At 56.7% G+C, this 16,192-nt stretch overlaps 2 protein-coding genes and 1 long non-coding RNA gene across 3 annotated transcripts in view; 2 read left to right on the top strand and 1 right to left on the bottom strand.

Moving 5' to 3' along the window:
* Nucleotides 1-16,192, bottom strand: part of LOC145534150 (uncharacterized) — a 694,441-nt gene that overhangs the window by 572,087 nt on the left and 106,162 nt on the right. Inside the window, exons 14-15 of the long non-coding RNA XR_014074276.1 lie at nt 15,223-15,334; nt 4,559-4,670 (exon numbers count right to left, since the gene is read on the bottom strand). This is a non-coding gene — a long non-coding RNA (uncharacterized LOC145534150). The remainder of the gene's footprint in view (nt 1-4,558; nt 4,671-15,222; nt 15,335-16,192) is intronic.
* LOC145534104 (uncharacterized) lies at nt 724-2,523 on the top strand. The gene is made up of 3 exons (XM_081561473.1): nt 724-909; nt 1,309-1,621; nt 1,874-2,523. Exons 1-3 carry the CDS (start codon nt 775-777, stop codon nt 2,500-2,502), a joined length of 1,077 nt encoding a protein of 358 aa, XP_081417599.1. The 5' UTR covers nt 724-774; the 3' UTR covers nt 2,503-2,523.
* Nucleotides 8,382-10,182, top strand: LOC145534063 (uncharacterized). Its single transcript, XM_081561431.1, has 3 exons — nt 8,382-8,557; nt 8,957-9,269; nt 9,522-10,182. The coding sequence occupies exons 1-3, from the start codon at nt 8,423-8,425 to the stop codon at nt 10,148-10,150; spliced, it is 1,077 nt and encodes a 358-aa protein (XP_081417557.1). The 5' UTR covers nt 8,382-8,422; the 3' UTR covers nt 10,151-10,182.

Here is a 16,192-nt window from a genome sequence, read left to right as displayed (position 1 = left end):
CGGAAGGTTTGGAGAGGAAAAGACAAGAACGCAGGGAGCCATTAGAAGCTCAGCCACCCGCAGAAGCCGAGCTGGGACACTTGAACAGAATCTCAATGGAAACAGAGGAGCAGAAAGTTGGCTACTCTTTTCTATAAGAGAGGGAGACCTTCGAGTCTTCCTTTCGGTCCTCCAACTTGGATGCGGGGTCTCAAACCAGTCAGGAGGGGGAGTGCCTTTTCCTGGGTACCACGGCACATCCAGGCCTCGTTCTGCCCCATTCTGTGCTGTGTCAGCCCTGGATGGAATCTTTCTTTCTGAAGTCTCAGCGCACAAGCTCCACGTGATATCGGCCCCAGGTGGAAAGGCATGGAGCTGCTCGTAGGCCGACAGACCTAGGAAGCAGATGGGAGAATGACCACCACTCTGCAGATGGAGAGACTGGGGCAACCCTGAGGGGCATATGCTTGTCCAGGGCCACACCACTTATGAGAAGAAGGAGCCTGGTCTGAGAGCAGTGGGGTCCTCGGAGCTCAGGCCCTGGCTGAACCCAGGCCTCCCCAGGGCTGTGGGCTGGGCTGTGTGGGTGTCACTGTGCCTGCACATGGCCTAAGGGGGGTGGTCGAGCAGTCAGAAACCCAGAGATTCCCTTGGGAAGTTTTGGGGAAGGGACCTCAGCACGAACCCCAGGAGATGATGTCACCTGCCGGCAACAGAACCCAACAGAACCCGCAGCCCGGGTATCCAGGCCTCCAGAGCGGAGAGGAGCCCCCAGCCAGTTCACTGGCTGCCAGGATGTTCTGCTGTTTGCCCCTGCCCAGAGGCCGGGGCCTCAGGAGTGCTCACAGGCAGTGTGCGCGGGCACCCTGTCGACGTTGGCTCAGGACACCCCCGAGAGGCCTCTGGCCCTTTGCCCGGAGAAACAGAAAGGTAACACGGGGAGCCCCAGGACGGACCAGGCCGCCTCTCCCATGCCACCCGGAAACACCGGGTCCTTTGCCTGTGTGTGTGGATGCGGGTTTCTTGGGGTGTGTCTCCCTCAAGGAAGCCCAGGCGGATGTGGGGTCAGAAGCCTGCGGACAAGTTGTGTCCACACCCCAGGGGAGAGCAGGCTGGGCGGGATGGGGAGAGTGCGGGCAGCGGCGGCCGCCCAGGCGGACCTCACACCCTCAGGTGGGACTCTTTCCTCCCGGGTGGGGATCTGAGCAGACACACGTCTCTGACCCTTCTGGGAAGAGAAGTTCGAGCAGGCAGAAGCAGCGGCTCCACTGCCCAGGCCCAGCTCGGAAAACTCCTAGCATGGCTGGCTGACGGTCACTGTCGTTGCAGAGCTTCCCACGTGATGAGGCCGAGGACGGGGACACCCCATCCACCTCCCGGAGGGAGGGGTCGGAGCACCACCCCCCCGCCCGTGAGGCCCAGTGCAGGCTCCAGGTGAGCGTGCCCACGGAGGCATCAGCCCCACCGGGGGAGAAGCGGAGGCGGGGAAGGCCTGCTGCCGAGACACCGCCCAGGATACACCCGGCGGCCCAGTCTGAGGCTGCCACGGAGCTCAGCACACCCGGCTCCGACCCAGAGTCCCGAGAACCCCGGCCTCTGAGGCAGCAGGAGGACCTGGAGCCCAGCACGCCAGAGCACAGAGGTGAGGACGCTGGGGCTGGTGCACGGGAGTGTGTGGGGAGGGGGTGCTGAGCTACACAGGGACGAGTCCCCGAAAGCTGCTGCTGGGCCTGCAGCAAGCGCTGGCCTCACACCCCCCGCCCCCCATCTTGCACACTTCAGTCCCAAAAGACATCCGACGCTGGGTATTCTTTGGGAATCTCTTGGAAGCTTTCTGTCCCGGGAGACGCACATGCCAAGGCTGGCCTGTGGGCAAACTTTGCTTCTCCCCCAGCTCTAGCACTGGCCTCCAACTGGAACCAGGCTCCGCTTCCCAGACCTGTCCCTACAGAGGTGCTGGCTCCAGGTGCAGGACCCAGGGATCCACCGAGGGCAGATGGAGAACCGAGACTTGCCCTCGCAGAGACACCAGGCCAGCTGGGTACTGGCCAGCACACCGGGCAGATCAGATCTCCATGCCTGCAGGACCCCCAGCCCCAGGCACTGATGTCCCACCCCCTCAGCCAGAACCTCCACCTCCACGTGCACCTCTACCTGCTCGGGCTCTGGCAGGAGAACCCGAGGCAGAGGAGGAGTCACCGCCTCGGCAGGGAGAGCCTGCCCTGGCTCCCGCGCAACACCCAGACGCCCACGATGACTCACCCACCCCTGCAGGGAGAACGAGCCCCCGCTCTGGACAGACACCCAGAGCCCTTGCCGGAAACACCACGTCCAGGGGAGCGGTCGGCTCTGCAGCCTCCATCCCCGTCTGCTCACCGTGGACGCTGGCAACTCGGTCTGCCCCCAGGGGACATGGAGTTCCTTTCCCCTGAACTGCTTTGCATTTGGTTTGTTTCCACCTTTCTGGTGATGTTTTATTTTTTGTATGGTTTCCTGTACTTTTGTTGGTTAAGTTGGGATTAGTAAACTTTTTCATCATTGTTGCAATTTGGGAACACTGTTGTGTAACTCTGGTGATACTGTGTTACCATCACCACTTTGTAGTTTCAGACCCGTTTGATCTTTATGCCCCACCCCCCAACAAAGCCTGGATTCAAGGCAAGCACGCCCTGTTCATCCCTTCCCCCGATCCTGAACACAATTTCATCCTTTCTTTGTGCATTCCTTCCTATATTCTTGGTGTCCCCAATCAATGACTCTCAGTGAAATGACTGAAGGAGTGTTTTTTGGACTCTCCAACTACTGTAAGACTCCATTGGAGAGTTCTCATTTGTATGTCATTTGAACTAGCCTTTGATATCTGAAAGGACGGTGTACGTCCTTTCAAGATACCATGTGCCAAACGAAGCCCTTTTGGCAACTGCCATCATTATCTCCAGGCAGGCATTGCTGTGTCAAGGGTGACATCTCAGCCAGAAGGCAGAGGCTGAGCTCGTCTTGTTGCACCAGCTCCCAAAAGAAGCCAAGAAAGGGAGCTGGAACAACAAACCACCCCAACACCCAGGAAAGCGTTCTTCATGACAGAAGGCTAGAAAATGACCCAACATCCTTGTGGCCCAGAACCCCTCTAGAAAATCACTGTTCCATAAAAAAGAGAAACACATGGGAAGTTCCAAGGAGAGGCAATGCCCATGGCCCGTGTACTTGAGAGACGGCCTGACCGCTCCGGGGAAGACACGCACCGACGGAACTCCTTGGGAAACAGCAGTGATAGTCCTCACCGTCGTAAGGGTTTCCTCTGGGGACAACCTGCCCGGGGCACCACACGAGGGAGCAGACCGGCTTCTCTTCCTCTGCCCCCACACCATTCACTCATGAAGGCAGCTCAGGTGTTCTCATGCCCTGCCTGCCTGCCTGCCTGGCTCATCCGTGAGCTGTGACCACCTACAGGGCAGGACTCCACCTTCTCCTCTCTGTGTACCGTGAATCTGCACACAGTGGGCTTGCAGAACCTTAGGAGACTTGAGCCATTCCCACTCGAGCCAGAACCCTCCCCAGGAAGGAAAACAGCTGTGGAGTCATTTTGGCCCCAGCACTGGTTCGAAAGCCTGGCGCCTCCTACAGCCTCTACGGTGTGAAGAGGGAGGTCCCTTCTGACAGAGCTTTCCGGGTCTCAGATCTAAGCTGTTGTTTCACTGTCAGCTGTGTCTCTTCCGTTGCAGCCAGGTGGGCCACGCTGCTCCAAAGGAGCTCACAAGCTGAGTTTCAAGGGAGGTATAGAGAGGACAGGGATGGCTACAACGTACTGCAAACTGAGTGAGGGTCCCCACAATCCTCAGCAAAGGTCTGTGGTGTGCAAGTGGGGAGTAGAGGGCCCCCAAGTTCCAAAGGAAGGGAGGTAGTCGGGAGCTAAAGCCCTTGGCCGCTGTGGTAGTAGCTGCAGATGGCAGCTCGTCCACAGTGCACTTCGAATGAGGTCATATGAGCGGGACTCTGGAAATGGCTCCGAAATCGGGAGAAAGGGGTCAGGGTATGTGGGAATCCGGCGGGGGTGGGGGGTGGATGAAGGAAGGTGTCCCTCCTCTCTGCAGTGCAATTTGGTTTGGTGAGTCTCAAAGCTACCAGATGGCACTTCCCAAGTCAGGCCCCCGCAGGAATCAGGGTGGGCTGCGTGCCTCGGCCCCTGCCACAGGGACAAGCCACACCAGTGGCCTCCCTGAGCTCCAATGGCCGGATCTGGGGGTTCTGTCTGGGTGCACACCTCTTTGCTGTGGCCAAGTTCCCCCCTTCTCTGAGCACCAGCTTCATCCTCTCGAATGAGGACATCGATTGCTACCTTGGCACGTTACTCTCTTCATCCTGTGAAGACTCATTAGGCTTATCCTACAATTACTAGCTGGCCCGAAGAGATATCTCCTGAATCCAGATTAAGCTGGAGTCTCCCAGGCTCATCTGGCATGTCTTCCCTGAAGTCTGCCAAAACCCACACCCTTGCATTTCCAGGGATTCCCCTTAGCCAGCTGGGCAGAAAACCCAGCATGGTTCAAACAAGCTGACAGACAAGCGGGAGAGGACTCACGGGCAGACGGCTTCCCTCAGGTCTCGGGTGGAGCTCTGGGACCACAGCAGCAACGGGCCATCCCAGGCCCTGGGCTCAGCAGCGCCCTCATTCTCAGGCCGGCGGCTCTGCCCTGAGGGGAGCAGGAAGGTCACCAACTGCCGCAGGCGGGCCTCACGCCCCTCCCACTGCTGGAGCCTGACCTCCCCCGGCCCCACCCCTTCCCCTACCCCAGCAGGACGACAGCTCGTCTTCCCCTGGCTTCCAACGGGAGGCCCGGCCCTGGGCCCCGATTGGGCACTGCCCCAGCCCGGAGCCAATCACAGTGGCCAGGGAGGTGGAACGCACCGATTGGCCAGGGCCAGGTCATGTGACCATACTCCCCAGGAAACTCAAATATTACCAAGGTTCCCTAAGAAACCAATGAACAGAATTATCCAGTAAAGGCAAACCGTGCTTTTTAATGAGGCCAATGTCACAGAAAAAAAAAAAAATGCTTCACAATGAACTGCTCAAGGAAGCTACTAAATAAAATTTCAGGAAAGTTTAGTAGTTTTTTTTCTTTTTTTTAATAGGGTGACGGAGAGCTATACCTTTCCCGTCTATGTGAATTTAGGTTTAAACTAGATTTCCCTTGGCTATTATATAAGACAAAAAAACCCACATCCCCCCCTTTCACTCCCCCCCACCCCAAAAAAGTGTTTTAATCTATAGAATTTTTGTGTCCTCAGTTGTGTCTGATTCGCGGCAACTCACGAACTCTACACAGCCAGGCTCTTCCGTCCATGGAATTCAGGGCAATTTTTTCTGTCCCAGTAAATGCCCACCCTGGGTGATCCAAAGGCAAGGGCTCAGAGGCTCCTGAGAGACTAACTCCTTTCAGCTGAGCACAGAGCTGGCTCCTCACTGGGATGCCTGTGGCCTGGGGCTCCCTGAGGGGAGAGCAGCACTCGCCCCACCGTGTGGTCACTGCTGGAAGTGCAGGCTGCTCCTCACTCCCCCTTGACAGTGTCCCTGAGGGCAGAACAGTGTGAATCGAATCAAGGTGGAAATGCAAACTCCAATGCAACCAAACTCCCCACAAGGTCTCTAAAACCATTCAGGAACAGGGAATTGGAAACTGCAGGGGATGACAGGAATGGAGATGGAGACTTGACACCTTACACCGAGTTCACTTCCAGTTATCCCTAGACAAACTTTCCATGAAAACTTGCCACAAATCTCGAAGAACAATGAGCAGAAACCGGACACGTGCTTTGAGTCTTCACACACAAAACTAAAAGCCAGTCCACAAAAAAAAAAAAAAAAACCCAGAGAATACAGTGGACTTTGCAAAATCAAAGATATCTACTGTGGGAAAGACCTCATGACAAAAGCAAAAGACAGGTCATACATCGCGAGACGAATGAGTGGAAACACAAAGCTTATCAAGGATGTGTCTCCAAACAGACAAAGAACACCAACACAACAAGCCTGTGAAAACTAGGGAAAGGTCTGAAGGGACACCAGACTGAGGAAGACACACACAGAGGATCCCGGATGATGTCCAGCACTGAGGGCCTGAAGAAACAACAGTCTAGTTGCACCCCCTCAGGCCTGTGTGACCGTGGATGAGGCCTCTGTTTCCCGGTGGCTCTGAGAGATGGACAGGGAGGAAGGGGAAGAGAAGTCACTTGCATTTCTAATACTCACAGCAAAGTCTTCCAACGAGAAGGGAATTATCACCCCCACTGACAATGCCATTCACTGAAGTGATACCCACCAGTCCATCTAACCCAGAAGGGAAGGATGGACCTGTTCTCACAAAACGGCGAGAGATGGAAGAAGGAAGATCAAGCCCACACCAATCACTGGAAAGAGAAGCTGTGCTCAGGGCTTGAAAGAATTCCTATTGGGAAAATGATGTCACAGCCCCACAAGGCAATCCACAGCTTTGATGCTATTCCTCCCAAAATGCCAATGCATTTTCGCACCGAACAAAGAATTGCAAAAGGGGTACGGAGACAGAAAAGAGCCTAAACTGTCAATACAATCCGACGAAAAAGCCCCGATACGGACATCCAAGGTTGTGTGAAAGGAAATTAGACGACCAAACTAGGATCCTCAGGAGAGTATCGGAGAAGGCAATGGCGACCCACTCCAGTACTCTTGCCTGGAAAACGTCCTGGACGGAGGAGCCTGGTAGGCTGCAGGCCATGGGGTCACGCAGAGTCAGACACGACTGAAGTGACTTAGCCGCAGCAGCAGCAGCAGGACAGTATGCTATTGGGAATACAACAACACACACAGATCCAGATCGATGGAATAAAGTGGAGGGTCCAGAAACAAACCCCAGCATCCATGGTCAACTCATCTCTGACACAGAAGGGGAGAATATCCAAATGGGAACAAGAAAGCCTCTTCAATCAATGTCCATGGGAAAACCAGACAGCTACATCTGAAGAACGCTATTGGTTTTGATCTCATACCACCTCAATATAGGGGGAAAACCTCACCCTAAAGACTGATGTCATGAGATAGCTAGAAAGAAGCGTAGGTCAAAGGCTCCTTAACATCAGAGTCTCCTTGCCATTTGCTGGGCGGAGGTCGAAATGGGTCTCTTCAAGTAAGGCAAAGAGGTACACGAAGTACACCCATGGGTTTCCATCCAATGGAACCTCTTCACAACAGAGAAGCTAAGCATTCACAAATGCAAAAGATAGGAAACAGAACATGAGAGACTCCTTGCAAGTGGTGTATCTGAGAAGGGGTTCATATGGAAAGAGACGAAGAATGCACAGCACTCAGATTCCAAGAAACAACACCACCACCACCCTTGACCCTTCCCCCATGACCAACTCCGACCTAAAGCCTTTCTCTCCCTCTAACCTATCCCTAAAACATAACCCTCATCTAATCATATACATGTGCATCCCTAGCATCCATCCATCCACACACGAGAGAGAAAGAGGAAGACACAGACGGAACTGAGAAAGGAAAAGAGAGGGACACAGCCAGAGAGAGACACGGAACCAAAGAGAGGAAAGGAGTCGACGGTCCAGACTTTTCCTCAATCTGCCTCGAAGGTAGAAGCAATGACAGCGCCCTTCCACCCCAGAAGGGGGAAAAGGACGGAAGGTTTGGAGAGGAAAAGACAAGAACGCAGGGAGCCATTAGAAGCTCAGCCACCCGCAGAAGCCGAGCTGGGACACTTGAACAGAATCTCAATGGAAACAGAGGAGCAGAAAGTTGGCTACTCTTTTCTATAAGAGAGGGAGACCTTCGAGTCTTCCTTTCGGTCCTCCAACTTGGATGCGGGGTCTCAAAACAGTCAGGAGGGGGAGTGCCTTTTCCTGGGTACCACGGCACATCCAGGCCTCGTTCTGCCCCATTCTGTGCTGTGTCAGCCCTGGATGGAATCTTTCTTTCTGAAGTCTCAGCGCACGAGCTCCACGTGATATCGGCCCCAGGTGGAAAGGCATGGAGCTGCTCGTAGGCCGACAGACCTAGGAAGCAGATGGGAGAATGACCACCACTCTGCAGATGGAGAGACTGGGGCAACCCTGAGGGGCATATGCTTGTCCAGGGCCACACCACTTATGAGAAGAAGGAGCCTGGTCTGAGAGCAGTGGGGTCCTCGGAGCTCAGGCCCTGGCTGAACCCAGGCCTCCCCAGGGCTGTGGGCTGGGCTGTGTGGGTGTCACTGTGCCTGCACATGGCCTAAGGGGGGTGGTCGAGCAGTCAGAAACCCAGAGATTCCCTTGGGAAGTTTTGGGGAAGGGACCTCAGCACGAACCCCAGGAGATGATGTCACCTGCCGGCAACAGAACCCAACAGAACCCGCAGCCCGGGTATCCAGGCCTCCAGAGCGGAGAGGAGCCCCCAGCCAGTTCACTGGCTGCCAGGATGTTCTGCTGTTTGCCCCTGCCCAGAGGCCGGGGCCTCAGGAGTGCTCACAGGCAGTGTGCGCGGGCACCCTGTCGACGTTGGCTCAGGACACCCCCGAGAGGCCTCTGGCCCTTTGCCCGGAGAAACAGAAAGGTAACACGGGGAGCCCCAGGACGGACCAGGCCGCCTCTCCCATGCCACCCGGAAACACCGGGTCCTTTGCCTGTGTGTGTGGATGCGGGTTTCTTGGGGTGTGTCTCCCTCAAGGAAGCCCAGGCGGATGTGGGGTCAGAAGCCTGCGGACAAGTTGTGTCCACACCCCAGGGGAGAGCAGGCTGGGCGGGATGGGGAGAGTGCGGGCAGCGGCGGCCGCCCAGGCGGACCTCACACCCTCAGGTGGGTCTCTTTCCTCCCGGGTGGGGATCTGAGCAGACACACGTCTCTGACCCTTCTGGGAAGAGAAGTTCGAGCAGGCAGAAGCAGCGGCTCCACTGCCCAGGCCCAGCTCGGAAAACTCCTAGCATGGCTGGCTGACGGTCACTGTCGTTGCAGAGCTTCCCACGTGATGAGGCCGAGGACGGGGACACCCCATCCACCTCCCGGAGGGAGGGGTCGGAGCACCACCCCCCCGCCCGTGAGGCCCAGTGCAGGCTCCAGGTGAGCGTGCCCACGGAGGCATCAGCCCCACCGGGGGAGAAGCGGAGGCGGGGAAGGCCTGCTGCCGAGACACCGCCCAGGATACACCCGGCGGCCCAGTCTGAGGCTGCCACGGAGCTCAGCACACCCGGCTCCGACCCAGAGTCCCGAGAACCCCGGCCTCTGAGGCAGCAGGAGGACCTGGAGCCCAGCACGCCAGAGCACAGAGGTGAGGACGCTGGGGCTGGTGCACGGGAGTGTGTGGGGAGGGGGTGCTGAGCTACACAGGGACGAGTCCCCGAAAGCTGCTGCTGGGCCTGCAGCAAGCGCTGGCCTCACACCCCCCGCCCCCCATCTTGCACACTTCAGTCCCAAAAGACATCCGACGCTGGGTATTCTTTGGGAATCTCTTGGAAGCTTTCTGTCCCGGGAGACGCACATGCCAAGGCTGGCCTGTGGGCAAACTTTGCTTCTCCCCCAGCTCTAGCACTGGCCTCCAACTGGAACCAGGCTCCGCTTCCCAGACCTGTCCCTACAGAGGTGCTGGCTCCAGGTGCAGGACCCAGGGATCCACCGAGGGCAGATGGAGAACCGAGACTTGCCCTCGCAGAGACACCAGGCCAGCTGGGTACTGGCCAGCACACCGGGCAGATCGGATCTCCATGCCTGCAGGACCCCCAGCCCCAGGCACTGATGTCCCACCCCCTCAGCCAGAACCTCCACCTCCACGTGCACCTCTACCTGCTCGGGCTCTGGCAGGAGAACCCGAGGCAGAGGAGGAGTCACCGCCTCGGCAGGGAGAGCCTGCCCTGGCTCCCGCGCAACACCCAGACGCCCACGATGACTCACCCACCCCTGCAGGGAGAACGAGCCCCCGCTCTGGACAGACACCCAGAGCCCTTGCCGGAAACACCACGTCCAGGGGAGCGGTCGGCTCTGCAGCCTCCATCCCCGTCTGCTCACCGTGGACGCTGGCAACTCGGTCTGCCCCCAGGGGACATGGAGTTCCTTTCCCCTGAACTGCTTTGCATTTGGTTTGTTTCCACCTTTCTGGTGATGTTTTATTTTTTGTATGGTTTCCTGTACTTTTGTTGGTTAAGTTGGGATTAGTAAACTTTTTCATCATTGTTGCAATTTGGGAACACTGTTGTGTAACTCTGGTGATACTGTGTTACCATCACCACTTTGTAGTTTCAGACCCGTTTGATCTTTATGCCCCACCCCCCAACAAAGCCTGGATTCAAGGCAAGCACGCCCTGTTCATCCCTTCCCCCGATCCTGAACACAATTTCATCCTTTCTTTGTGCATTCCTTCCTATATTCTTGGTGTCCCCAATCAATGACTCTCAGTGAAATGACTGACGGAGTGTTTTTTGGACTCTCCAACTACTGTAAGACTCCATTGGAGAGTTCTCATTTGTATGTCATTTGAACTAGCCTTTGATATCTGAAAGGACGGTGTACGTCCTTTCAAGATACCATGTGCCAAACGAAGCCCTTTTGGCAACTGCCATCATTATCTCCAGGCAGGCATTGCTGTGTCAAGGGTGACATCTCAGCCAGAAGGCAGAGGCTGAGCTCGTCTTGTTGCACCAGCTCCCAAAAGAAGCCAAGAAAGGGAGCTGGAACAACAAACCACCCCAACACCCAGGAAAGCGTTCTTCATGACAGAAGGCTAGAAAATGACCCAACATCCTTGTGGCCCAGAACCCCTCTAGAAAATCACTGTTCCATAAAAAAGAGAAACACATGGGAAGTTCCAAGGAGAGGCAATGCCCATGGCCCGTGTACTTGAGAGACGGCCTGACCGCTCCGGGGAAGACACGCACCGACGGAACCCCTTGGGAAACAGCAGTGATAGTCCTCACCGTCGTAAGGGTTTCCTCTGGGGACAACCTGCCCGGGGCACCACACGAGGGAGCAGACCGGCTTCTCTTCCTCTGCCCCCACACCATTCACTCATGAAGGCAGCTCAGGTGTTCTCATGCCCTGCCTGCCTGCCTGCCTGGCTCATCCGTGAGCTGTGACCACCTACAGGGCAGGACTCCACCTTCTCCTCTCTGTGTACCGTGAATCTGCACACAGTGGGCTTGCAGAACCTTAGGAGACTTGAGCCATTCCCACTCGAGCCAGAACCCTCCCCAGGAAGGAAAACAGCTGTGGAGTCATTTTGGCCCCAGCACTGGTTCGAAAGCCTGGCGCCTCCTACAGCCTCTACGGTGTGAAGAGGGAGGTCCCTTCTGACAGAGCTTTCCGGGTCTCAGATCTAAGCTGTTGTTTCACTGTCAGCTGTGTCTCTTCCGTTGCAGCCAGGTGGGCCACGCTGCTCCAAAGGAGCTCACAAGCTGAGTTTCAAGGGAGGTATAGAGAGGACAGGGATGGCTACAACGTACTGCAAACTGAGTGAGGGTCCCCACAATCCTCAGCAAAGGTCTGTGGTGTGCAAGTGGGGAGTAGAGGGCCCCCAAGTTCCAAAGGAAGGGAGGTAGTCGGGAGCTAAAGCCCTTGGTCGCTGTGGTAGTAGCTGCAGATGGCAACACGGGGAGCCCCAGGACGGACCAGGCCGCCTCTCCCATGCCACCCGGAAACACCGGGTCCTTTGCCTGTGTGTGTGGATGCGGGTTTCTTGGGGTGTGTCTCCCTCAAGGAAGCCCAGGCGGATGTGGGGTCAGAAGCCTGCGGACAAGTTGTGTCCACACCCCAGGGGAGAGCAGGCTGGGCGGGATGGGGAGAGTGCGGGCAGCGGCGGCCGCCCAGGCGGACCTCACACCCTCAGGTGGGTCTCTTTCCTCCCGGGTGGGGATCTGAGCAGACACACGTCTCTGACCCTTCTGGGAAGAGAAGTTCGAGCAGGCAGAAGCAGCGGCTCCACTGCCCAGGCCCAGCTCGGAAAACTCCTAGCATGGCTGGCTGACGGTCACTGTCGTTGCAGAGCTTCCCACATGATGAGGCCGAGGACGGGGACACCCCATCCACCTCCCGGAGGGAGGGGTCGGAGCACCACCCCCCCGCCCGTGAGGCCCAGTGCAGGCTCCAGGTGAGCGTGCCCACGGAGGCATCAGCCCCACCGGGGGAGAAGCGGAGGCGGGGAAGGCCTGCTGCCGAGACACCGCCCAGGATACACCCGGCGGCCCAGTCTGAGGCTGCCACGGAGCTCAGCACACCCGGCTCCGACCCAGAGTCCCGAGAACCCCGGCCTCTGAGGCAGCAGGAGGACCTGGAGCCCAGCACGCCAGAGCACAGAGGTGAGGACGCTGGGGCTGGTGCACGGGAGTGTGTGGGGAGGGGGTGCTGAGCTACACAGGGACGAGTCCCCGAAAGCTGCTGCTGGGCCTGCAGCAAGCGCTGGCCTCACACCCCCCGCCCCCCATCTTGCACACTTCAGTCCCAAAAGACATCCGACGCTGGGTATTCTTTGGGAATCTCTTGGAAGCTTTCTGTCCCGGGAGACGCACATGCCAAGGCTGGCCTGTGGGCAAACTTTGCTTCTCCCCCAGCTCTAGCACTGGCCTCCAACTGGAACCAGGCTCCGCTTCCCAGACCTGTCCCTACAGAGGTGCTGGCTCCAGGTGCAGGACCCAGGGATCCACCGAGGGCAGATGGAGAACCGAGACTTGCCCTCGCAGAGACACCAGGCCAGCTGGGTACTGGCCAGCACACCGGGCAGATCGGATCTCCATGCCTGCAGGACCCCCAGCCCCAGGCACTGATGTCCCACCCCCTCAGCCAGAACCTCCACCTCCACGTGCACCTCTACCTGCTCGGGCTCTGGCAGGAGAACCCGAGGCAGAGGAGGAGTCACCGCCTCGGCAGGGAGAGCCTGCCCTGGCTCCCGCGCAACACCCAGACGCCCACGATGACTCACCCACCCCTGCAGGGAGAACGAGCCCCCGCTCTGGACAGACACCCAGAGCCCTTGCCGGAAACACCACGTCCAGGGGAGCGGTCGGCTCTGCAGCCTCCATCCCCGTCTGCTCACCGTGGACGCTGGCAACTCGGTCTGCCCCCAGGGGACATGGAGTTCCTTTCCCCTGAACTGCTTTGCATTTGGTTTGTTTCCACCTTTCTGGTGATGTTTTATTTTTTGTATGGTTTCCTGTACTTTTGTTGGTTAAGTTGGGATTAGTAAACTTTTTCATCATTGTTGCAATTTGGGAACACTGTTGTGTAACTCTGGTGATACTGTGTTACCATCACCACTTTGTAGTTTCAGACCCGTTTGATCTTTATGCCCCACCCCCCAACAAAGCCTGGATTCAAGGCAAGCACGCCCTGTTCATCCCTTCCCCCGATCCTGAACACAATTTCATCCTTTCTTTGTGCATTCCTTCCTATATTCTTGGTGTCCCCAATCAATGACTCTCAGTGAAATGACTGAAGGAGTGTTTTTTGGACTCTCCAGCTACTGTAAGACTCCATTGGAGAGTTCTCATTTGTATGTCATTTGAACTAGCCTTTGATATCTGAAAGGACGGTGTACGTCCTTTCAAGATACCATGTGCCAAACGAAGCCCTTTTGGCAACTGCCATCATTATCTCCAGGCAGGCATTGCTGTGTCAAGGGTGACATCTCAGCCAGAAGGCAGAGGCTGAGCTCGTCTTGTTGCACCAGCTCCCAAAAGAAGCCAAGAAAGGGAGCTGGAACAACAAACCACCCCAACACCCAGGAAAGCGTTCTTCATGACAGAAGGCTAGAAAATGACCCAACATCCTTGTGGCCCAGAACCCCTCTAGAAAATCACTGTTCCATAAAAAAGAGAAACACATGGGAAGTTCCAAGGAGAGGCAATGCCCATGGCCCGTGTACTTGAGAGACGGCCTGACCGCTCCGGGGAAGACACGCACCGACGGAACCCCTTGGGAAACAGCAGTGATAGTCCTCACCGTCGTAAGGGTTTCCTCTGGGGACAACCTGCCCGGGGCACCACACGAGGGAGCAGACCGGCTTCTCTTCCTCTGCCCCCACACCATTCACTCATGAAGGCAGCTCAGGTGTTCTCATGCCCTGCCTGCCTGCCTGCCTGGCTCATCCGTGAGCTGTGACCACCTACAGGGCAGGACTCCACCTTCTCCTCTCTGTGTACCGTGAATCTGCACACAGTGGGCTTGCAGAACCTTAGGAGACTTGAGCCATTCCCACTCGAGCCAGAACCCTCCCCAGGAAGGAAAACAGCTGTGGAGTCATTTTGGCCCCAGCACTGGTTCGAAAGCCTGGCGCCTCCTACAGCCTCTACGGTGTGAAGAGGGAGGTCCCTTCTGACAGAGCTTTCCGGGTCTCAGATCTAAGCTGTTGTTTCACTGTCAGCTGTGTCTCTTCCGTTGCAGCCAGGTGGGCCACGCTGCTCCAAAGGAGCTCACAAGCTGAGTTTCAAGGGAGGTATAGAGAGGACAGGGATGGCTACAACGTACTGCAAACTGAGTGAGGGTCCCCACAATCCTCAGCAAAGGTCTGTGGTGTGCAAGTGGGGAGTAGAGGGCCCCCAAGTTCCAAAGGAAGGGAGGTAGTCGGGAGCTAAAGCCCTTGGCTGCTGTGGTAGTAGCTGCAGATGGCAGCTCGTCCACAGTGCACTTCGAATGAGGTCATATGAGCGGGACTCTGGAAATGGCTCCGAAATCGGGAGAAAGGGGTCAGGGTATGTGGGAATCCGGCGGGGGTGGGGGGTGGATGAAGGAAGGTGTCCCTCCTCTCTCCAGTGCAATTTGGTTTGGTGAGTCTCAAAGCTACCAGATGGCACTTCCCAAGTCAGGCCCCCGCAGGAATCAGGGTGGGCTGCGTGCCTCGGCCCCTGCCACAGGGACAAGCCACACCAGTGGCCTCCCTGAGCTCCAATGGCCGGATCTGGGGGTTCTGTCTGGGTGCACACCTCCTTGCTGTGGCCAAGTTCCCCCCTTCTCTGAGCACCAGCTTCATCCTCTCGAATGAGGACATCGATTGCTACCTTGGCACGTTACTCTCTTCATCCTGTGAAGACTCATTAGGCTTATCCTACAATTACTAGCTGGCCCGAAGAGATATCTCCTGAATCCAGATTAAGCTGGAGTCTCCCAGGCTCATCTGGCATGTCTTCCCTGAAGTCTGCCAAAACCCACACCCTTGCATTTCCAGGGACTCCCCTTAGCCAGCTGGGCAGAAAACCCAGCATGGTTCAAACAAGCTGACAGACAAGCGGGAGAGGACTCACGGGCAGACGGCTTCCCTCAGGTCTCGGGTGGAGCTCTGGGACCACAGCAGCAACGGGCCATCCCAGGCCCTGGGCTCAGCAGCGCCCTCATTCTCAGGCCGGCGGCTCTGCCCTGAGGGGAGCAGGAAGGTCACCAACTGCCGCAGGCGGGCCTCACGCCCCTCCCACTGCTGGAGCCTGACCTCCCCCGGCCCCACCCCTTCCCCTACCCCAGCAGGACGACAGCTCGTCTTCCCCTGGCTTCCAACGGGAGGCCCGGCCCTGGGCCCCGATTGGGCACTGCCCCAGCCCGGAGCCAATCACAGTGGCCAGGGAGGTGGAACGCACCGATTGGCCAGGGCCAGGTCATGTGACCATACTCCCCAGGAAACTCAAATATTACCAAGGTTCCCTAAGAAACCAATGAACAGAATTATCCAGTAAAGGCAAACCGTGCTTTTTAATGAGGCCAATGTCACAGAAAAAAAAAAAAAATGCTTCACAATGAACTGCTCAAGGAAGCTACTAAATAAACTTTCAGGAAAGTTTAGTAGTTTTTTTTTTTTTTTTTTAATAGGGTGACGGAGAGCTATACCTTTCCCGTCTATGTGAATTTAGGTTTAAACTAGATTTCCCTTGGCTATTATATAAGACAAAAAAACCCACATCCCCCCCTTTCACTCCCCCCCACCCCCAAAAAGTGTTTTAATCTATAGAATTTTTGTGTCCTCAGTTGTGTCTGATTCGCGGCAACTCACGAACTCTACACAGCCAGGCTCTTCCGTCCATGGAATTCAGGGCAATTTTTTCTGTCCCAGTAAATGCCCACCCTGGGTGATCCAAAGGCAAGGGCTCAGAGGCTCCTGAGAGACTAACTCCTTTCAGCTGAGCACAGAGCTGGCTCCTCACTGGGATGCCTGTGGCCTGGGGCTCCCTGAGGGGAGAGCAGCACTCGCCCCACCGTGTGGTCACTGCTGGAAGTGCAGGCTGC

The sequence above is a fragment of the Giraffa tippelskirchi genome, chromosome 14, assembly GCF_054371585.1.
Source record: "Giraffa tippelskirchi isolate mGirTip1 chromosome 14, T2T-mGirTip1v1.2.pri, whole genome shotgun sequence".
Classification (NCBI taxonomy): Eukaryota; Metazoa; Chordata; class Mammalia; order Artiodactyla; family Giraffidae; genus Giraffa; species Giraffa tippelskirchi.
Note: the sequence above shows the minus strand (reverse complement) of the source record. Positions and strands in the feature narration are given on the sequence as shown.

Excerpts from the sequence above, each read along its gene's own strand:
- LOC145534104 (XM_081561473.1), top strand. The coding sequence starts at position 775 with ATGTTCTGCTGTTTGCCCCTGCCCAGAGGCCGGGGCCTCAGGAGTGCT. Across the intron at positions 910-1,308 it reads TTGCCCGGAGAAACAGAAAG|AGCTTCCCACGTGATGAGGC; the intron begins GTAACACGGGGA and ends CTGTCGTTGCAG. Across the intron at positions 1,622-1,873 it reads CAGCACGCCAGAGCACAGAG|CTCTAGCACTGGCCTCCAAC; the intron begins GTGAGGACGCTG and ends CTTCTCCCCCAG.
- LOC145534063 (XM_081561431.1), top strand. The coding sequence starts at position 8,423 with ATGTTCTGCTGTTTGCCCCTGCCCAGAGGCCGGGGCCTCAGGAGTGCT. Across the intron at positions 8,558-8,956 it reads TTGCCCGGAGAAACAGAAAG|AGCTTCCCACGTGATGAGGC; the intron begins GTAACACGGGGA and ends CTGTCGTTGCAG. Across the intron at positions 9,270-9,521 it reads CAGCACGCCAGAGCACAGAG|CTCTAGCACTGGCCTCCAAC; the intron begins GTGAGGACGCTG and ends CTTCTCCCCCAG.